Source organism: Bubalus bubalis, chromosome 15 (assembly GCF_019923935.1).
Source record: "Bubalus bubalis isolate 160015118507 breed Murrah chromosome 15, NDDB_SH_1, whole genome shotgun sequence".
Classification (NCBI taxonomy): Eukaryota; Metazoa; Chordata; class Mammalia; order Artiodactyla; family Bovidae; genus Bubalus; species Bubalus bubalis.
This window is the reverse complement of record NC_059171.1, coordinates 19,587,035-19,605,984: the sequence shown is the minus strand read 5'-3', so window position 1 is coordinate 19,605,984 and position 18,950 is coordinate 19,587,035. Positions and strand designations below refer to the sequence as shown.

At 45.7% G+C, this 18,950-nt stretch overlaps 1 protein-coding gene across 2 annotated transcripts in view; it reads left to right on the top strand.

Annotated features, from left to right (window-relative positions):
- The window catches only part of NCALD (neurocalcin delta), a 357,058-nt gene extending 339,437 nt beyond the window's left edge, over nt 1-17,621 (top strand). For both annotated transcript variants that reach the window (XM_006046434.4, XM_006046435.4), the window contains 2 exons: nt 12,270-12,375; nt 14,976-17,621. In XM_006046434.4, coding sequence (XP_006046496.1) covers nt 12,270-12,375; nt 14,976-15,073 — 204 coding nt within the window. In that variant the 3' untranslated portion in view covers nt 15,074-17,621. The remainder of the gene's footprint in view (nt 1-12,269; nt 12,376-14,975) is intronic.
- The last annotated feature ends 1,329 nt before the right edge of the window (nt 17,622-18,950 follow it).

The window sequence follows — 18,950 nt, the reverse complement described above, 5'->3', positions numbered from 1 at the left end:
GTCTGACTCTTTGCGACCCCATGAATCGCAGCACGCCAGGCCTCCCTGTCCATCACCAACTCCCAGAGTTCACTCAGACTCACGTCCATCAAGTCAGTGATGCCATCCAGCCATCTCATCCTCTGTCATCCCCTTCTCCTCCTGCCCCCAATCCCTCCCAGCATCAGAGTCTTTTCCAATGAGTCAACTCTTCACATGAGGTAGCCAAAGTACTGGAGTTTGAGCTTTAGCATCATTCTTTCCAAAGAAATCCCACGACTAATCTCCTTCAGAATGGACTGGTTGGATCTCCTTGCAGTTCAAGGGACTCTCAGGAGTCTTCTCCAACACCACAGTTCAAAAGCATCAATTATTCGGTGCTCAGCCTTCTTCACAGTCCAACTCTCACATCCATACATGACCACAGGAAAAACCATAGCCTTGACTAGACGAACCTTTGTTGGCAAAGTAATGTCTCTGCTTTTGAATATGCTATCTAGGTTGGTCATAACTTTCCTTCCAAGGAGTAAGCATCTTTTAATTTCATGGCGGCAGTCACCATCTGCAGTGATTTTGGAGCCCAGAAAAATTAAGTCTGACACTGTTTCCACTGTTTCCCCATCTATTTCCCATGAAGTGATGGGACCGGATGCCATGATCTTCGTTTTCTGAATGTTGAGCTTTAAGCCAACTTTTTCACTCTCCACTTTCACTTTCATCAAGAGGCTTTTGAGTTCCTCTTCACTTTCTGCCATAAGGGTGGTGTCATCTGCATATCTGAGGTTATTGATATTTCTCCCAGCAATCTTAATTCCAGCTTGTGTTTCTTCCAGTCCAGCATTTCTCATGATGTACTCTGCATATAAGTTAAATAAGCAGGGTGACAATATACAGCCTTAACGAACTCCTTTTCCTATTTGGAACCAGTCTGTTGTTCCATGTCTAGTTCTAACTGTTGCTTCCTGACCTGCATACAAATTTCTCAAGAAGTAGATCAGGTGGTCTGGTATTCCCATCTCTTTCAGAATTTTCCAGAGTTTATTGTGATCCACAGAGTCAAAGGCTTTGGCATAGTCAATAAAGCAGAAATAGATGTTTTTCTGGAACTCTCTTGCTTTTTCTATGATCCAGTGGATGTTGGCAATTGATCTCTGGTTCCTCTAACTTTTCTAAAACCAGCTTCTATCTTCAAAGCCAGCAGCAATGGATCGAGTTCTTCTCCTGTTGCCATTCCTCTGGGTATCTCATTCTGCTTCTCCCTTCCACTCATAAAGAACCCTGTGAGTATACTAGAACCACCCAGATAATTCAGAATAATCCCCTCCCCACCCCCAGTTCAAGTTCCTTTTATTCTGGAAGATAACGTATCTACAGGTGTCAGGGATTGGAACAAGCACATCTCTGGGGGGCTGTTATTCAGTCTACTGCATATGTCCAAATGCAGTTATGTTCCTTTTTCCAAAAAAGTAATTTTGTGCTATATCAACATCTGGGCAAAAAAGCAAAAGCCATATAAAGATTTATTTTTAGAATCTTACATAAAGATTTTCATGTCTGTGTGTGTTTTTTTTAAGTGACAAACTTAGGAACATGATTTAGACCCAATATTTTATTATTCCATCAAAACCATCTCTCATGAGTCTTAAACCAGATCACAGTTCTGAAGTTCCCCCTGTGGCAGCAGATCCACTCCTCAGGGGGGCGCTGGTGTCAGCTCATCGCTGCAAGAAGGAGAAGCCTTCCAGCCTCACCTATTTCTCTGTCCTTGAGTCCAGCCAGAGGCAGGTCTGAACACCCACACCCAGTCCAGAACAGGCTGTGTTTGAGGAACCGGCCAGGGAGCATGTGAGTTCCATTGCCAGTTAACATGAATGCTCAGATGATTTCTGGATCTTGAGGGTGAAGGAACTTGAACTTAGGGATTCATCGACAGGATCACAGCCCTCCCTGGGTGCAGGGGAGAATGCAGGAAGAACAGGGAGTGAAACTGACTCTCTTCTGTTCTCAGAAAGTAACTAGGACCCTTGAAGGAACAAATTCAATCCAAATTCAACAAATTCAATCCAAACAAATCCAATAACTACAGGACTGTCATTAGGTAGGAGTACACAAGCTGTGTTGCTTTACTCTTTATCTGAATGAAAATCACAAGCTTAGACAAAAATTGATCACCTGTATCCCAAATAAAGATGAAGGAAGGGAAGAACTAGCATGTGAGAGTCGGTGTCTTGGGCAAGGTGGGTCAGTATCATCTTGCCTCTCTCTTTTTTCTTTTTCTATCTCCTTTTCCTTCTTCTCCTCAGATAAGTTATTTAACCTTTCTGTACATTGTTCTCATGATTTGTGAACTGGAACTAATCATAGCACCTGCCTCTAGAGTAATCGTAAAACAGTTATGACAACAGTTATGACAAGTAGAGTACTTTTCTAGATACAACCCAGTGCCTCTCATGGGGTTGTTGTTGCTGTTCAGTCACTCAGTCGTGTCCAACTCTTTGCAACCCCATGGACTGCAGCACACCAGGCTTCCCTGTCTCTCACTATCTCCTGGAGTTTGCCTAAGTTCATGTCCATTGAATTGGAGATGCCATCCAACCATCTCATCCTCTGTCGTCCCCTTCTCCTGCCCTCAATCTTTCCCAGCATAGGGTCTTTTCCAATGAGTCAGCTGTTTGCATCAGGTGACCAAAGTATTGGAGCTTCAGCTCCAGCATCAGTCCTTCCAAAGAGTATTCAGGGCTGATTTCCTTAAGGATTGACTGGTTTGATCTCCTTGCTGTCCAGGGACTCTCAATAGTCTTCTCCAGCACCACAGTTCGAAAGCATCAATTCTTCAGTGCTCTGCTTTCTTTATTATCTAGCTCTCACATCCGTAAGTGACTACTGGAAAAACCATAGCCTTGACCATATGGACCTTTGTCGGCAAAGTGATATCTTTGGTTTTTAACACACTGTCAAAGCTTTCCTGCAAGAAGCAATCATCTTCTAATTTCATGCAGTCACCATCCGCAGTGATTTTAGAGCCAAGAAAAGGAAATCTGTCACTGCTTCCACCTTTTCCCCTTCTATTTGCCATGAAGTGATGGGACTGGAGGCCATGATCTTAGTTTTTAATACTGAGTTTTAAGTCGACTTTTTCACTCTCCTCCTTCACCTTCATCAAGGCTCTTTAGTTCCTCTTCTCTTTCTGCCATTAGAGTGGTATCATCCACATATCTGGATTCTTGTCCCAGCAATCTTGATTCCAGCTTATAACTCATCCAACTCAGCATTTCACAAAATGTGCTGTGCATATAACTTAAATAAACAGGGCAACCAGAATAATAATATCTCTCATGGAGTATTACTCAGTAAATGCTGGCTACTGCTATTCTATAGAAGTTTCTAGAGCTGGGACAGGATGTTCCCCTGCAAAATAAAGGGAGGTCATTTCCCACTCAAAGGACAAAGTAACAGAGTTTTCCATTAAGTTTTATGTTAAGTTTACCTCATCATAAAATGTATGTTCACAAACCCAACATACAAGTTGGGTTTGTATGTTCACAAACCCAGCTAAACCTCTGAAGGGTGGAACCCACAGAAGAGATGTGCTTGTACAGATAGCTTTAGGAGTACCCAGGCCTGTTGTCTTTCCCACCAAACACCAGCTTTCAGCTGTTGTCTTTCCCACCAAACACCAGCCCAGCTGGGAAGAAACCAAAACTTCTGGGCTGCTCTGATGCTTATGGGATTTAAGTAGCAGAAAGAGATACCTTTCCAGGAGACAGTGTGGTTGGCACCAGGAATTCACCAAATCTCAGCTGTTGCCCTGAGTTCATGGGTGCACCTCATGCATTCAGACTATTGGGGCACAGATCGTCTGGATTTGTTCTCAAGTTCCAACTAGAGGCTTTCCCAGAGGAATACAGAGGCTAACACAATGTTACCCTTAGCAGTTCTCGGGGAACTCACTTTAATGACCAGGTTGGGATAATTTCTAGTTAGCATATTCATTCCTTGGATGGTAATGATTGCTTTACAGTACTTGGTGTTCAAATGCGTGTTGTCTTAGAATCAGACTCTCCCTCCTAGTTCTGATTCAAGGTTGATTGGCTCTTTTGATGAAGGCAAGTGAGCTTCATAACACCCTAGTCTACAGCTCCACATCTTTTGAATGGATGGAAACGAAAGGAAGGAAGTGGGCTTATGCTGGCAGTCTAAGAAGAGTGCACTGCTTTGGTTTTTTTCACAACATGGGGATTTTTTTTTCCTGATGCACTCATCAGAGTAAGTTACATATTTCTATGCAGCAATGAGATGAAGAGAAAGGGAGATTGTGGTGTTGGTCATACAAAGGGTTACTGTCCCCAGACACCAAACAGACTAACAAATTAATCTGACCTAGTCTCAAGGCACCAACTGTGACCAGTTCAGGCAAACCACATCGTGCATATTTGTGTCACAACAGATCTAAATCAGGGCCAGAAAGATTTGGTTACATTTTTTCTAGAACCACTTCCTGAGTGGTTTTTTTCTCCCAAAGATCTTTCTAAATTTGTGTCATAGACACCATGTCACTTGCAGTATGTGCCTTGAAGACCTGAAACACAGTTTTTTTTCTGATTGTGAAAAAAAAAAAAGGAAGTAGGGGTGGTAGTGAGAGCTTCTAGTCCATCTTGACATGGCCCTTGGGGATTCAGCACCAAACTCTTGCCTAATACTCAATTACAAGTGTGGACCACAGATGTTACACTGAATTCAACTTCAGTTTCTTTCCTGGAGAAAATTCTTTAAAGCATTTGTCCAGGCTAGTGACTTTCCCTAAGAACTAACCTTACTGTTTGTTTATCAGTTATATTTGGCTTATCCCTTTCTTATTAGAGGATTAACCATATCATGACAAGCCACATTATAGTTTAAGAGTTGAAGTTAGCCCTCTTTTCCTTCTTTTTTTTTTCCCTTCTGGGACATCTCATCTTCTCAGTGCTTGTGAGTGCTTCTCAGTGCTCAAGCATTGTGTTAAGTATTTTTCATACTGTGTTAGTTTCCTGGGGTTCAGTTCAGTTCAGTTGCTCAGTTGTGTCCGACTCTTTGCGACCCCATGAATCGCAGCACGCCAGGCCTCCCTGTCCATCACCAACTCCCAGAGTTCACTCAGACTCACGTCCATCAAGTCAGTGATGCCATCCAGCCATCTCATCCTCTGTCGTCCCCTTCTCCTCCTGCCCCCAATCCCTCCCAGCATCAGACTCTTTTCCAATGAGTCAACTCTTCGCATGAGGTGGCCAAAGTACGGGAGTTTCAGCTTCAGCATCATTCCCTCCAAAGAAATCCCAGGGCTGATTTCTTTCAGAATGGACTGGTTGGATCTCCTTGCAGTCCAAGGGACTCTCAGGAGTCTTCTCCAACACCACAATTCAAAAGCATCAATTCTTCAGCGCTCAGCCTTCTTCACAGTCCATCTCTCACATCCATACATGACCACTGGAAAAACCATAGCCTTGACTAGACGGACCTTTGTTGGCAAAGTAATGTCTCTGCTTTTGAATATGCTATCTAGGTTGGTCATAACTTTCCTTCCAAGGAGTAAGCGTCTTTTAATTTCATGGCTACAGTCACCATCTGTAGTGATTTTGGAGCCCCAAAAAATAAAGTCTGACACTGTTTCCACTGTTTCCCCATCTATTTCCCATGAAGTGATGGGACAGGATGCCATGATCTTCGTTTTCTGAATGTTGAGCTTTAAGCCAACTTTTTCACTCTCCACTTACACTTTCATCAAGAGGCTTTTGAGTTCCTCTTCACTTTCTGCCATAAGGGTGGTGTCATCTGCATATCTGAGGTTATTGATATTTCTCCCGGCAATTTTGATTCCAGCTTGTGTTTCTTCCAGTCCAGCATTTCTCATGATGTACTCTCCAAATAAGTTAAATAAGCAGGGTGATAATATACAGCCTTGATGTACTCCTTTTCCTATTTGGAACCAGTCTGTTGTTCCATGTCCAGTTCTAACTGTTGCTTCCTGACCTGCATATAGATTTCTCAAGAGGCAGGTCAGGTGGTCTGGTATTCCCATCTTTCAGAATTTCCCACAGTTTATTGTGATCCACACAGTCAAAGGCTTTGGTATAGTCAATAAAGCAGAAATAGATGTTTTTCTGGAACTCTCTTGCTTTTTCCATGATCCAGCAGATGTTGGCAATTTGATCTCTGGTTCCTCTGCCTTTTCTAGAACCAGCCTGAACATCTGAAAGTTCACGGTTCACATATTGCTGAAGCCTGGCTTGGAGAATTTTGAGCATTACTTTACTAGTGTGTGAGATGAGTGCAATTGTGTGGTAGTTTGAGCATTCTTTGGCATTGCCTTTCTTTGGGATTGGAATGAAAACTGACCTTTTCCAGTCCTGTGGCCACTGCTGAGTTTTCCAAATTTGCTGGTTTATTGAATGCAGCACTTTCACAGCATCATCTTTCAGGATTTGAAATAACTCAACTGGAATTCCATCATCTCCACTAGCTTTGTTTGTAGTGATGCTTTCTAAGGCCCACTTGACTTCACATTCCAGGATGTCTGGCTCTAGGTCAGTGATCACACCATCATGATTATCTGGGTCATGAAGATCTTTTTTGTACAGTTCTTCTGTGTATTCTTGCCACCTCTTCTTAATATCTTCTGCTTCTGTTAGGTCCATACCATTTCTGTCCTTTATCGAGCCCATCTTTGCATGAAATGTTCCTTTGGTATCTCTAATTTTCTTGAAGAGATCTCTAGTCTTTCCCATTCTGTTGTTTTCCTCTATTTCTTTGCATTGATTGCTGAGGAAGGCTTTCTTATCTCTTCTTGCTATTCTTTGGAACTCTGCATTCAGATACTTATATCTTTCCTTTTCTCCTTTGCTTTTCGCTTCTCTTCTTTTCACAGCTATGTAACAAATTACCATAAACTGGGCAGTTTCAAACAACAAAACATTTATTCTATCATAGTTCCAGAGGCCAGAAGTCCAACATCAAGGTGTGGGCAAGGTTGGTTCCTTCCAGAGACTCCTGGCCGGTGGGGGTGCGGGGGATCTGCTCCATGCCTCTCTCCTAGCTTCTGGTGGTGGCTGGCGATCCTTGGTGTTTGGGGGTTGTGCTTCTCTCATCATCACATGACATTTTCCCTGTGTATCTGTATATAAATTTCTTCTTCCTGTAAGGATACATCATTGGATTGGGGCCCACCCTAATCCAATAGAATCTCATTTTAACTTGATTACATCTACAAAGACCCTATTTCCAGATAAAGTCACATTTACAGGTTTTGAGTGAACATGAGTTTTTGCACGACATTGGTCCACCTAGTACCTGTGTATTATCTCATTTAATCCTCACGATAACCTTCTTAGCCCCATTTTATGGATGAAGAATCAGTGTACTTTCAGGCCTTCACCTCTACTCTGTCCAGCTGTTAATGGACATCTCTCTCCACTAAGACATTGCAGTGGTATCTCACAATCAAACATTCCAGAAACAAACTCAGTATCACCCCCCAACATGTGAAGTCCTAAAGCACGGCAGCTCCAGAATGTCTTTTTAGGGGAGTAAATGGGATCTTTGGAAGGCGTTGTTTGAAGCAGCCTTTGCCGAGCACTTTATATAAGACTGAAACAAATAGTAACTGCCCAGATCTAAAAGTGAGGGGTACCACCATTGACTTGAAACAAGACAGTGGTGGGAGGAATGGGCAAGAATGATAAATTAAGAAAAATATCAAGGAAGCAGATTTGACAGATCTAGTTGACCACATGCCTGTGGAGACAGAGAGGTGTTCAAGATGCCTTTGAGTTGATTATAGAACAGTGGATGGTAGGGCTATTTACCAAGAAACAAACAAGAGTGGTGGCAGGGGGACTGGGTAGTAATGAGTTTCAAGTATTAATGAAATCGTATGAGAAAACTAACATAAGAACGGAGCTGCTTTGCTGGAAAGAAGGGGTAGGGCCCTTATTCTCCCCTAGTCCTCCCTGTCTGTGAAAGGCAGGGAGCACTTTGGTAAACATTATGGGTTCACTGACTTTCTTGTATTCTTCTAGCTCTAAACAAGAAAGTGCTGATACAGAGATACTGGTACCATTTCAAGAGCATTTACAAGAAAGATCCTCTTGGCCTCTTTCTACCCTCCTTTCCTGCTGTGTGGTGTCCTTCTAAGGAGGGTGCTCTTCTTTACCGATAATCTAGAAACAGCCCTGTGCCACTTAACTTCTTTTGCCCTCGGTGGGTTGTTGTGGGGCTTGGGTGTCCTGTTAGAAAACCCTATGTCCTCTGATGAAAAGTCAGCCTGGTTTTCTTCAGAGAGAAGAGTGAACTTTAGCTCTTGGAATTGTGCCTGCCCTCAGTTAATTCCACAACCTTTATCAGTTCAAACTTGAGTCCTTCCTTTCCAACATTCTGAGAGGTGGTTCATTCAGAGGGAAAAAGAAAAAAAAAAAAAAAAAAATCCTAGGCCCTGAGGAAGCCGGTAAGACCCCCGGCCACAGGTTGTGCTGTTCTGGGTCTGCCTAGGGCCAAGCCAGAGCTGGGCCCCTGGGTGACCCATAGCTTTGTATTTACACACAGACAAGAATAAGGCTCTTCAAGTTTAATTAAAAACAGGATGCCCCTGCTGGGCCTCTCACTGACATTGCCAAAAATAAAGTAGGGAAATAGCCTGGCCTCTTCATGATTTAATCCCATTAAATTGGCGGGGTGGTGGTGGGGGGTGGTGTACAGAAACTGGAGCTAATAAGACACGATTTGTTTCAAAGTGCTGTCTGGGCTTGTGCCTTCTCTCTCCCTGCTCTGTGGAGTCCTAGATCCAATACAGTCAATGCTGACTTGTTGAGACCATGCAAGAACACTAACCCTAACCCCGCTGAGGTTTTGCAGGGATGTCACCCACTCACTCACTCATAAGACCCCTGGGACTTGTCACCTCGTCTCTTTGCTCCCTGCTCTAGTACACCCATGTTCATAGACCTGGTATTCTGAATAATTTATTCATCATTTTCTGTGAGTTGGTGCACATGCAAAAAAAGGGGGAAAAAATCTAGTTTGAATGCAATGAAAGAACTATTTAGAAATGTGAGGCTCTTAAAGGTGCTCTCTTTTCCTCTTCAGCCCCTTCGTACACTCAGACGTTGTAATTCTTTTTGCTTATGGGTTCTTTTTCATACCAACGCATCCTCATTTCTTGGCCCCAACCCTACTCCTTTAGACTGACAGCTAAAGACTAAACTATTGAAGACTTTCTGTTGGGTACAAGAACCTTTATTTCAAACACACAGTCATCTGTTGGCTTGGTCCTTCATTCACTTGTTCAACCAGAGTATTAAGAGAATGATCTCTAGATTATCATATCATTGACTTGCCTTCAGGATCCCAAGAAGGAGAATTTCATGAGCCTCAAGTCTTAGAGACTGAGAGCACCAAGGAGTATTCCAAACCAATGGGTTATCCTTGCTACTATGGGACCTTACTGAGGCCCAAAAAGACCAGGGAAAGGAACAACGCAGCCCCAAAGAACGTTGATTACACAACATCCTTAAGGCTTCTATTAATACTCACTGGAAGGACTGATGGTGAAGCTGAAGCTCCCATACTTTGGCCACCTGAAGCGAAGAGCTGACTCACTGGGAAAGACCCTGATGCTGGGGAAAATTGAGGGTAGGAGGAGAAGGGGGCGACAGAGGAGGAAATGGTTGGATGGCATCATTGACTCAATGGACAGGAGTTTGAGTAAACTCTGGGAGATAGTGAAGTATAGGGAAACCTGGCCTGCTGCAGTTCATGGGGTCGCAAAGAGCTGGACACGACTGAGAGACTGAACAACAACAAATAGCTAAAACTAAACTTAATAGTTATGCCCCTCCCTCATTACCTCTGTAACTCCTGAAATGTTGTAGAGTTCTTACACCTTTAAATGGGTGTACCTGTGATCTAATGAGATGCTGACAAATAGATACTATTTTGTTGTTGTTGTTCTAAGATACCTGGGCTTATGAATTCACAAAATACTTCAGATTGTGTAAGTCTGAAATCCAGGTGAGGTGTGTGTGTGTGTTCATCAGTTTGAGCCACCAATTCCTCTTTGGGTCAAGAGTTTCAGAAAAGCTTCCATGAGGACAAGGGCTAGACCTCAGGACACAGGTGGTATGGAGAGTCTCCTGCTATCTACTTTTGTTACTAAATATTCACGTGGACCTAAAAGCTCAGCATCTCTGTTTTCCCATTTGTTAAAAAAAAAAGTCTCTATCTCTATGGCCTTTTCTAATTCCCCCAAGGATCCAGGTATCCCTGCCAGCTTGGCAGGTGGCACTATAACCCCAGCACAGATGGCAGGGTAGTCCCAGGCTGGAGGGGATAGCGGGAGGGGACCAGGAGGAAGACAGAGTGAGGTTTGCCTCTTGCCTGTGGAGCACACTTCAGTGAGCGCTTCTTGGGACAACTGTCTGTGGCCCAGCTTGCTCACCCCCAGGCAGAGCCATGACTCCCAGCTTGCCCTTCCTCCTGGAGTCACTGTGGAGGCAGCTCTTCAGTTTAGCAAGGGCTCTGGGTGGGTTCAAGTCAGACTAGGGGAGCCTGGCCTAAGGGGGTCCCTGTGGCGTGGGATCAGCCCAAGAGTCGGCACACTGGCAGAGTCCATATTTCATTCCTGTTTTAGCAACTGAGATTGTAATATTTATCGCCATCTCTCCAGACTATTTTAGGAACTTGAGGCAGGTTGACCTGAACAAAACTGTAAAGCAGCAAAGCTTAGCCTTTATCTCTTTCTACCATCCTTTTTGTTCCCACATTTCCCCTTTGGAGACTACTTCCCCTCAGCTGCCTTCCTTTTTCTCCTCCCTCTGCATCCCTAGTTCCAGAACTTTCCAGATTTCTACCCCCCACCCCCACTCTGGGAAATTCCACTTTTTCTAAAACTCCTTCCCAGGGCCAGAGTTCCGAAACTGAATCTGAGTAGCAAAACCATGGTCTGGGGATAAAAACAATGACTTTACATTATTCTTCCAAAATAAAAACATCTGATAGCTGAGGTCTTCCAGGCCCTGAGCATCTGGGGTTAGGGTGTGGGGTCCACAGGTGGTAGGGGAGATAGTTTCAGTACTGCTCAAAAACCTCTTTAGTTTTTCAGGGTTTCAGTCAAAAACTCTTTTGATCATCAGATTTCAGACATACTCAGTTTATCTCAAGCAGAGATTGTACACTCATTCAGTTGCTAAGTGAACTCTTATCTGACTCTTCACAACCCCATGAACTGCAGTCCACCAGGCTTTCCTGTCCTTCACTATCTCCTGGAGCTTGCACAAACTCATATCCATTGAGTCAGTGATGCCATCCAACCATCTCATCCTCTGTCATCCCTTTCTCCTCTTGCCTTCAATCTTTCCCAGCTTCAGGGTCTTTTCCAATGAGTCAGCTCTTCTCAACAGGTGGCCAAAGTATTGACTCTTCAGCTTCAGCATTAGATCGTCCATTGAATATTCAGGGTTGGTCTCCTTTAGGATTGACTGTTTTGATCTCCTTGCAGTCCAAGGGACTCTCAAGAGTCTTCTCCAGCACCACAGTTCCAAAGCATCAATTATTCGGGGCTCAGCCTTCTTTAAGATCCAGCCTTCTTTACTTTTATTGTGCACTTATTTCATCCAGCAGTACTCAAGTCGCAGATGGTTCCCATCCTGGGGGATAACTGACAGTGTGCTGACAAGGAGTGCAAGACGATTGCCACACACAAGTGGAGAGGGCACTGGGATGGATTGGTAATGTCTGGAGGAGGGCAGGCCCTTACAAACAGTGTTTGTCATCCTCCAGGGACCCAGGGAGTAGACCCTGACCTGTCTGTCTGGCCTGAGGAATGTTACCTACAGCCTGAGAGTGGGAACCCCAAAATTAGCAACAGCATCACACGGGATCCCTGTTAGAAATGTAGAATCTTATGACTCCCATTTCCCAACCCACCCTACTCAATCAGCTTCTCCTTCTCATAACATTCCCAGGGGGTTCATATGCACAACATGATTAGAGACATGGAGTAGGGGGTGCGTCTAGTGGATCTTCTGGTCAGCTGTTGTTCCTGAAGGTCCTTACCACTGGACATGCTTTGCTCGTCTGACTGCTCTCACAGCCACTGCACATTTAATTTCCACAACAAGCGAAAAGCAAGAACAGAGCCTGCTCTCTGTGTGAAGGGAAGGCATTCCCTCCCCCCCTGCATTTGGGAGGTTTAATAATAGGGCCATTGGGTGCAAAACCAAACTGTGTTTCCGTCTCCCCACCATGTTGCTTCTTGTCCCCAGGCGATCTATAAGATGGTTTCCTCCGTAATGAAAATGCCTGAAGATGAGTCGACCCCAGAGAAGAGGACAGAAAAGATCTTCCGCCAGATGGACACCAATCGAGATGGTAGGAGGCCACGGCTACTTTGCTTGGTTTTGCTCAGAGTGGGGACTCCTGGAGGGTCTGGAGGGTCTAGATCACCCAGGCATGGAAATGCCACTCGAGGACAATTTATTGGCCACAGGATCTGGCTCAGGGTCCTTTGTGAAAGTGGCTCTTGTTGCATGCTCCCTGCAATGGGAGGACGGAGGAGGACCTGAGTGGTTCTCAGGAGGCTGGATCCTGCAGGCTAGCTAATCAGAAAGTGAGGAGGGGCTTGGTATCCACTCAGACCCTAGAAGCTTCCCTTCCAGCCTGCCCAGGGGGTTTCCTGCACATGCTCCAAAGTGTAGGGTTTCCCAGAACCAAGTGGGGCCCCTCAGCTTTTGAGGGGTTAGGCCAGCAGATTTCACCCCAAGAGAGCCACCCACAATTCAAACCCAGCAAGGGGGTGCAAAGCAAACTGAAATGAAAGGAAAGATGGATTTCAGACTCAAAAACAGTGGACTTTTAGATGCTGGATTGCCAGATAGAATAAAGAGGTACAATTAAATTTGATTTTTGGAGATATAACAAATGATTTTTTAGTATAAGTGTGCCCTATGCAATATTTGGAACATACTAAAAAATTATTGTTTATTTGAAATTGAAAGGTAACTGGGCATCAAGTATTTTATTTGCCAAATCTGGCAGCCCTGTGTGTGTGTATGTGTGTTAATTGCTTAGCTGTGTCCGACTGATTGCAACCTCATGGATGGTAGCCTGCCAGGCTCCTCTGTCCATGGATTTCTCCAGGCAAGAATACTGGAGTGGGTAGCCATTCCCGACCCAGGGATTGAACTCAGGTCTCCTGCATTGCAGGCAGATTCTTTACCATCTGAACCACCAGGGAAGACCCTCTGACAACCCTAGTTAGATGTAATACCTGAGTTTAAAGTTTTGACACAGATCCTGGCCCATAAAAAGCCCTGAGTCATCTATAGCTCTTGCTGTAATTTCCGGCTTGCCTGTTCTGCTGGGCATCCCGGCAGTTCTTGTCAAATATATGACCAAAGTTACTCATATAGCCCTGATGAAGGCTTTGTGTCAGAGCAAGCCTTAATTTCTATACCTGTGCCCTCTGGGGCACCAGCGGCCTGAGAATCTGGGTTTGCAGGGTGCAAGCTAATCTGTTTGTTTGCTTGTTCCTTCACAAAGGTGCCATTACATCCTGTTTCTTTGTGTGCCTTGATTCACAGCAAATAGTTCGTCTTGCAAAGACCAAACAAACAGGATTCTTTTAATACGATAGTAAAGGCCCTGGCATTAAACTGCACATTTTCCTGATGTTCCAGGGGAGCACAGGGGGGCTTGTGTCCTGCCTGTAACCTGGCCTCCTCTTTAGAGTAGGGGTGAAGGATGGGAGAAGATCCAGACAGGCGGGATCAAACTCTCCCTGCCGGAAATGAGAGCTTCTGCCGGGGAACTTGGCCACAGTGGACTCACAGAGCCCTGACAGGGTCTGCATTACTCAAATGCATCTTGTTGCTAAAAGCCCTGTGTTTTCCTAATGGAAAGCCTTGATTAAGAAATAGATGGGGAGGGGAAGTTAGAGCCATACAGGGAGGGGTTTAAGTCTGCAGGGGGTCAGATTCCACCCACCCAGGAGACTTGGTGCTTCTGCTCTGGGCTTCTAGATCCAAAGGCTGGAGCCTGGAGCAGAGGCCTCATCTAGAGTCTCCTGCGGTTAGATTCCTCCTCTTTGCATCTAACACTTGAAAAGTCTGGGCGCTCAGCAAGTTAGGTCCAAAGCCAATTCGGAAGCACAGCAGGTTACTGAGGTAGCAAGACTTCTTCGCTGAACGTAGGGTTTGCTCCACCCCCACCCCCCACCCCCAGAAATGGGGGAGAAGCTTGTATGACTGAGGAAACTTCTGGAAGGGAACTTAATACATACTGTAGCCTAGGTAGAAAGGAAAAGGATCTGGAATAGGAGTAGAATCTCAGACAGCCAGTCTCCCTCCCTCAGTCCATCAGGGTAGGAGGAAAGACTACAGACTGAGGAGTCATCTCTCTGTTTTGGAATTCCCTCACCTCGGGTGGGAAGGGCAGCCCTCCTCACACCTTGTCCAAAAGAAGTGGCCCTCACCCCACGTGTCTCTTCAGACCCCTCTGCTCACAGGCCAAACTAGGTGTACCCAGGTGACCTGGAGGAGCCCCGAGAGCCCAGTAGTACCTCGTGGGATGTGCAGCAGGAACCCAGCTTACTCTCTGAAAGGCGCGAGCGCCATCTCTTCCATGGACACTGAGTCCCTTCAGTGGCCTTAGCTGGAAGGGCCACGAGGGCAGGGACCACGTGGGGGGCACACAGCACCCACCCACCCACCCCACCCCTTTCCAGAGCCAGGGCCGGGCACACTGTGAGCTCTCAGTAAGCCGCATGCTGGGCTGTGCGATGCTGAAGGACCCACTGCCCCCGGGGCGGGGGTGGGGTGCGTCTCAGCTCGTTAAGACAGAAGGTGGGGCTCACGGCTGGTGTGAGACCCCGGGAAAGGGTGTGCTGCCGAGGCCGCCCCGGAGATGCATCAGGAAGACCCGGTTCATCCGGCTGCCGTCGGCCAACACTCACCGCTCCTCTTGCTTTTCAGGAAAGCTCTCCCTGGAAGAGTTCATCCGAGGGGCCAAGAGCGACCCGTCCATTGTGCGCCTCCTGCAGTGTGACCCCAGCAGCGCCGGCCAGTTCTGAGCCCGGCGCCACCAACGGTAGAGCTGCCTGTGTTCCCTTTGGATTTTTTTTTTTTTTTTTTTTTTTTTTTGGCCAAACAATATTGACAGTGATGCTGTTCCCCCTGTGGTCGGATGCGCCTCCTTCCGTGCCGCCTTCAGCTTCTCTGTCGTGGATGCTTCGTGGGAATGTCTAGACCCCCCGCGCTTGTGGAAGCATGGACAGCGCTGTCGTGCACACAGACCGTGGTGTTTGTTGTTCTGACGATTTTTCATCATTACTGTTATTATTTTTCCTTTGATTCGGAAGTCTGTGTTCTAAAACTGAAGACTCGGGGAGGCGAGGGAAGGGAAAACAATCCAGTCCAGTGATTCTGTTGCAAACTTGAGGGTCCTGTTGGAAAAACAAAACTCGCCACCTGGGTCTGGAGTCATACATGCCCTAGGGGTGGCACCACTTGCTGGATTCCCCGGGGACCAGGAATCCTCTGGGGCCAGACTCTAAAAGGGACCTGGGGGATCCCCCCAGAGGCCCACCCCACCCTCTTCCCAAATAGGCTGTAGTTTCTAAGCTGTGAACATTTCAAGGTAAATTCATAGAGAAGAAGAAAAAGATGGCTCAGCTATTTCTTGCCAGGTTTACACTAGTTGAGCTGAGTTTCTTTGGAAATTAAATGCAAATGGTAACTTATATTCCAAAACCAGACCCATCTTGTTGCCTATTGTGATTAAAAAAAAAAAAAAGATTGCTGTATATAAAATATTGGGTATTGCAGACCAAATTGTTTTGCCTTGTTTAAATGAAATGCATGTTTAGTGAGCACTAATACAATCTTATTACAGAAGACTGTTTTCTGTAGCTTATTGTAAAGTAAGCCAGCTGTAATGAATGTCTGTGTCTTGTTTTAAAGTCATATCTGTCTTTGCACAAATGCACCCATCAGCAGGTATATTTTATATACTCCAGAAAAGTACAAAGTAACCATGACCAGGGCCCAACCTTAATTTTGAGTGCTTTTCCGGTGGTACTGCCAAGGGACTAGAAGTGGGGCAGGTTGAGTGGAATGTGTCAAGTGGAGCACCAGAAGGTCCATAATTATTAGAGCTGTGGGTTTGCCCACCAGCCCAGCAGCTCACTAATGTAGTACTGGATTGGAGGTCTGGTGCTTTTCTGAGCAGATGATGTTCTGTAGATTTTCCCACCCTCCTCCACCCCAAATAGCATAAATTCTGGGGGTTTCCCGATGCTTTAATCCACATGTATAGTTAGGAAGCCATAGCTGGAACGTTGACTTTTCCATGCCCCCAGTGACCCTTAAGAGAGTCAGAGGTTAGGCAGTCATCTGGTTCATCTTGAAGAAGGCATAAGCAACTGTGTCTGATTTCCAAGGCCCACTATAAAGAATCCAAAAACTATTTCCCATCATTGTGTTCTCTGAAAGCAAATTTCTCTTTCCAGAAGTGATGACACAAATTTGAGTTGCTGTTTGGTCTGATGACCTTTGTATTGAAAGGTAAGAGTCAAAGTCGCTGGTCACAGGTAAGTCATATTTTCACAAGCCGTAGGCAAGGGGAAGCCCAAACACTCAAGGATGTAGATGAGGAGATCTTGCCCCAAGAGAAGGCAGACAGGTTCCCTGGGCTGCAGCCAAGCTACTTCCTACAGACCATGAACCACACAAAGTAAACGTATAAGGGAAACGATGCTGAGCCTATTCTAACCTCCATATTCCTGGGTATTACTCAATTCCATTTAAACTGATAGTAAAAATCTGCATTTATGTGGTTGACCAAAATGAACGAACTTTGCAAGGTGAAATTTTGAGACCTGGACTCACCACCTGTAAAATAATCCTCTTGCTCCGAGTGTCAGCTTTTTTTTAATAATGATTTTACACCTTGAGACTTTTGGAGTTCCTCCATTGGCCAAGAGGTAAAATCTGGTTTTGAAAACTAGGGAATTAACCTAGTGGCATGCACAACGGCATGGGGACCCAGCACCTCTACAGGTGATGTTCATGAGCTGCATCCCACTTTCTCCTGCTCTTGATTGAAGACCTAATTCCTCCTTTAGTTTTCCTTAATGGTAGAGTTGGTTAATGTCAGGGAAAGCCCATTAGGACTCCATCCTCAGTCATGACATCTTACTGAGCCAGACTCACTCTGCTCGTTAGAGCCTACAGCTGGGGTAAGAAGCAGGGGAGCGCATCGCCAGCTGTTAAAACAACAGAGCAGACACAGGGCTGATCGATGCTGATATGCCCGGGATGGCCGGAAAGTAGTCCTTGTCCTGGCCTGCCACTGACCCTGACTGTGTTTTCTTGAGGGTTGTTTTTCTCATTCTTCTCCTCCCCAGGCAGGCCTTTGTATGTCTGATTCAATGCACTGTGTGGCCAAGGGGCTCAGCAGCACCCAAAGGCTGAATGCCTAAACGCTTATGTCACTCCTGAGCTGGGCTGTTCATTGTCACTGCTGTGTTGAGGGACCTCTGGAAATGGAGTCTGTTTTGTCTGAAAGCAGCTCAGCCTGTGATGTTCAAGGGACTGGAATAAAGTGGCTTACGACTTGAAGGATGATACAGACTGGTCGACTATTCATACCCTTGTTTAGGGTGGGGAAGGGATGCTGAGGGTGCAGTCCAATCCCATTGATACACCCCGGGGGCACTTTCCGCAGGGGAATTTAATAATATATATCTATATATATATCGATATATTTATGAATCCTTTCCTATGGAGTGGGTCCTGCATCAGTTGACTTTGGGTCGCTCTAGCTTGGCAGTCAAGCATGTTGATTGTTTAATATGATTGTCTGGGACCCAAGCTTTCTGTGCCTAAACTGGTCCGGCTGAATCTGTGCCTGAGTGAGGGTCCAGACGCTGTGTTGGCCTCCTTCTAGGTATGGTTTCAGCCCTGGAGACACAAGGAAGCAGGGTTTGTGAAAGAGGGATGAGAGGGTCTGTGGGCCTAAAGCATTGTCCAAGAGCATCCTAGGTCTACATGTGGGCATCTTTACTTCCCTCCACTCATGGCCTTCACTTTCTTCTTACCTCTTCTCCTTCCTCACAACTGACTGGAGCTGTAAACTCTAGTCTCAACATTAGGTGCAATGGAAGGAGAAACGGAGGCACCTTCCTCTTCAGTGGGAAATTAGCATCCTCCCCCGCCCCCTCCTCCAAACCCCTAGACCTCTCAGTCTGGAGAAAAGTTGATAGAAAAGATGACATGATACACAGCCCACAGCCTCAGCCAATTCCGATCAAGGTGTTTGTTATTGCTGTCACTGGCTCTGCCTCCAGCACAGGGGTCATGAATGTAGGAAAAAGAGGCTGAAAGTCAGCTGTAGTAGGCGTCTCATAGGCCAACCAGACTTCATGCTGGAGTGAGTTGGCCTGGAGGGGAGTCCTTTTGTACCGCAGTTTCTCTTTATGGTTCAACAGTGGTCCTGATGCCTATGAGGACTGCATGAGCATGAGGAACACCATGTCATTCATGGCAATGATGGTAAGCAGGTGGCTGGGACCCTCCAACCTGATCAGGAGTCTTCACTCGCACACCTGTTGGAGGTTAACTGGTTAATTTCCAGCAAATTTTCAAGCCTGAAACTCCTATCTTCAGGGTACTGTCCCAACACCCCAACCCAACCCTGGACTCCCTGACAGTCTAGTTCAGGTGTGGGGAGGGGGTCACCGGCTAGGTAAGAAGGAGTCCATGTGTTCTCAGTCAAGGTAAGGGGAAATCACGACTGCTTTCTTTAGGAAAAATGGAGCTGCTTCAGCAAGCCTCTCATCTTTGTCAGGTGTATGCTTGCATTCTCCTGAAAATTCTGGTTTTTCAGGTGGCTGAAGAAACAAGAGAAAGAATACTGTATTTGCCAAGGCATCAGAGTATCAGTCAAAT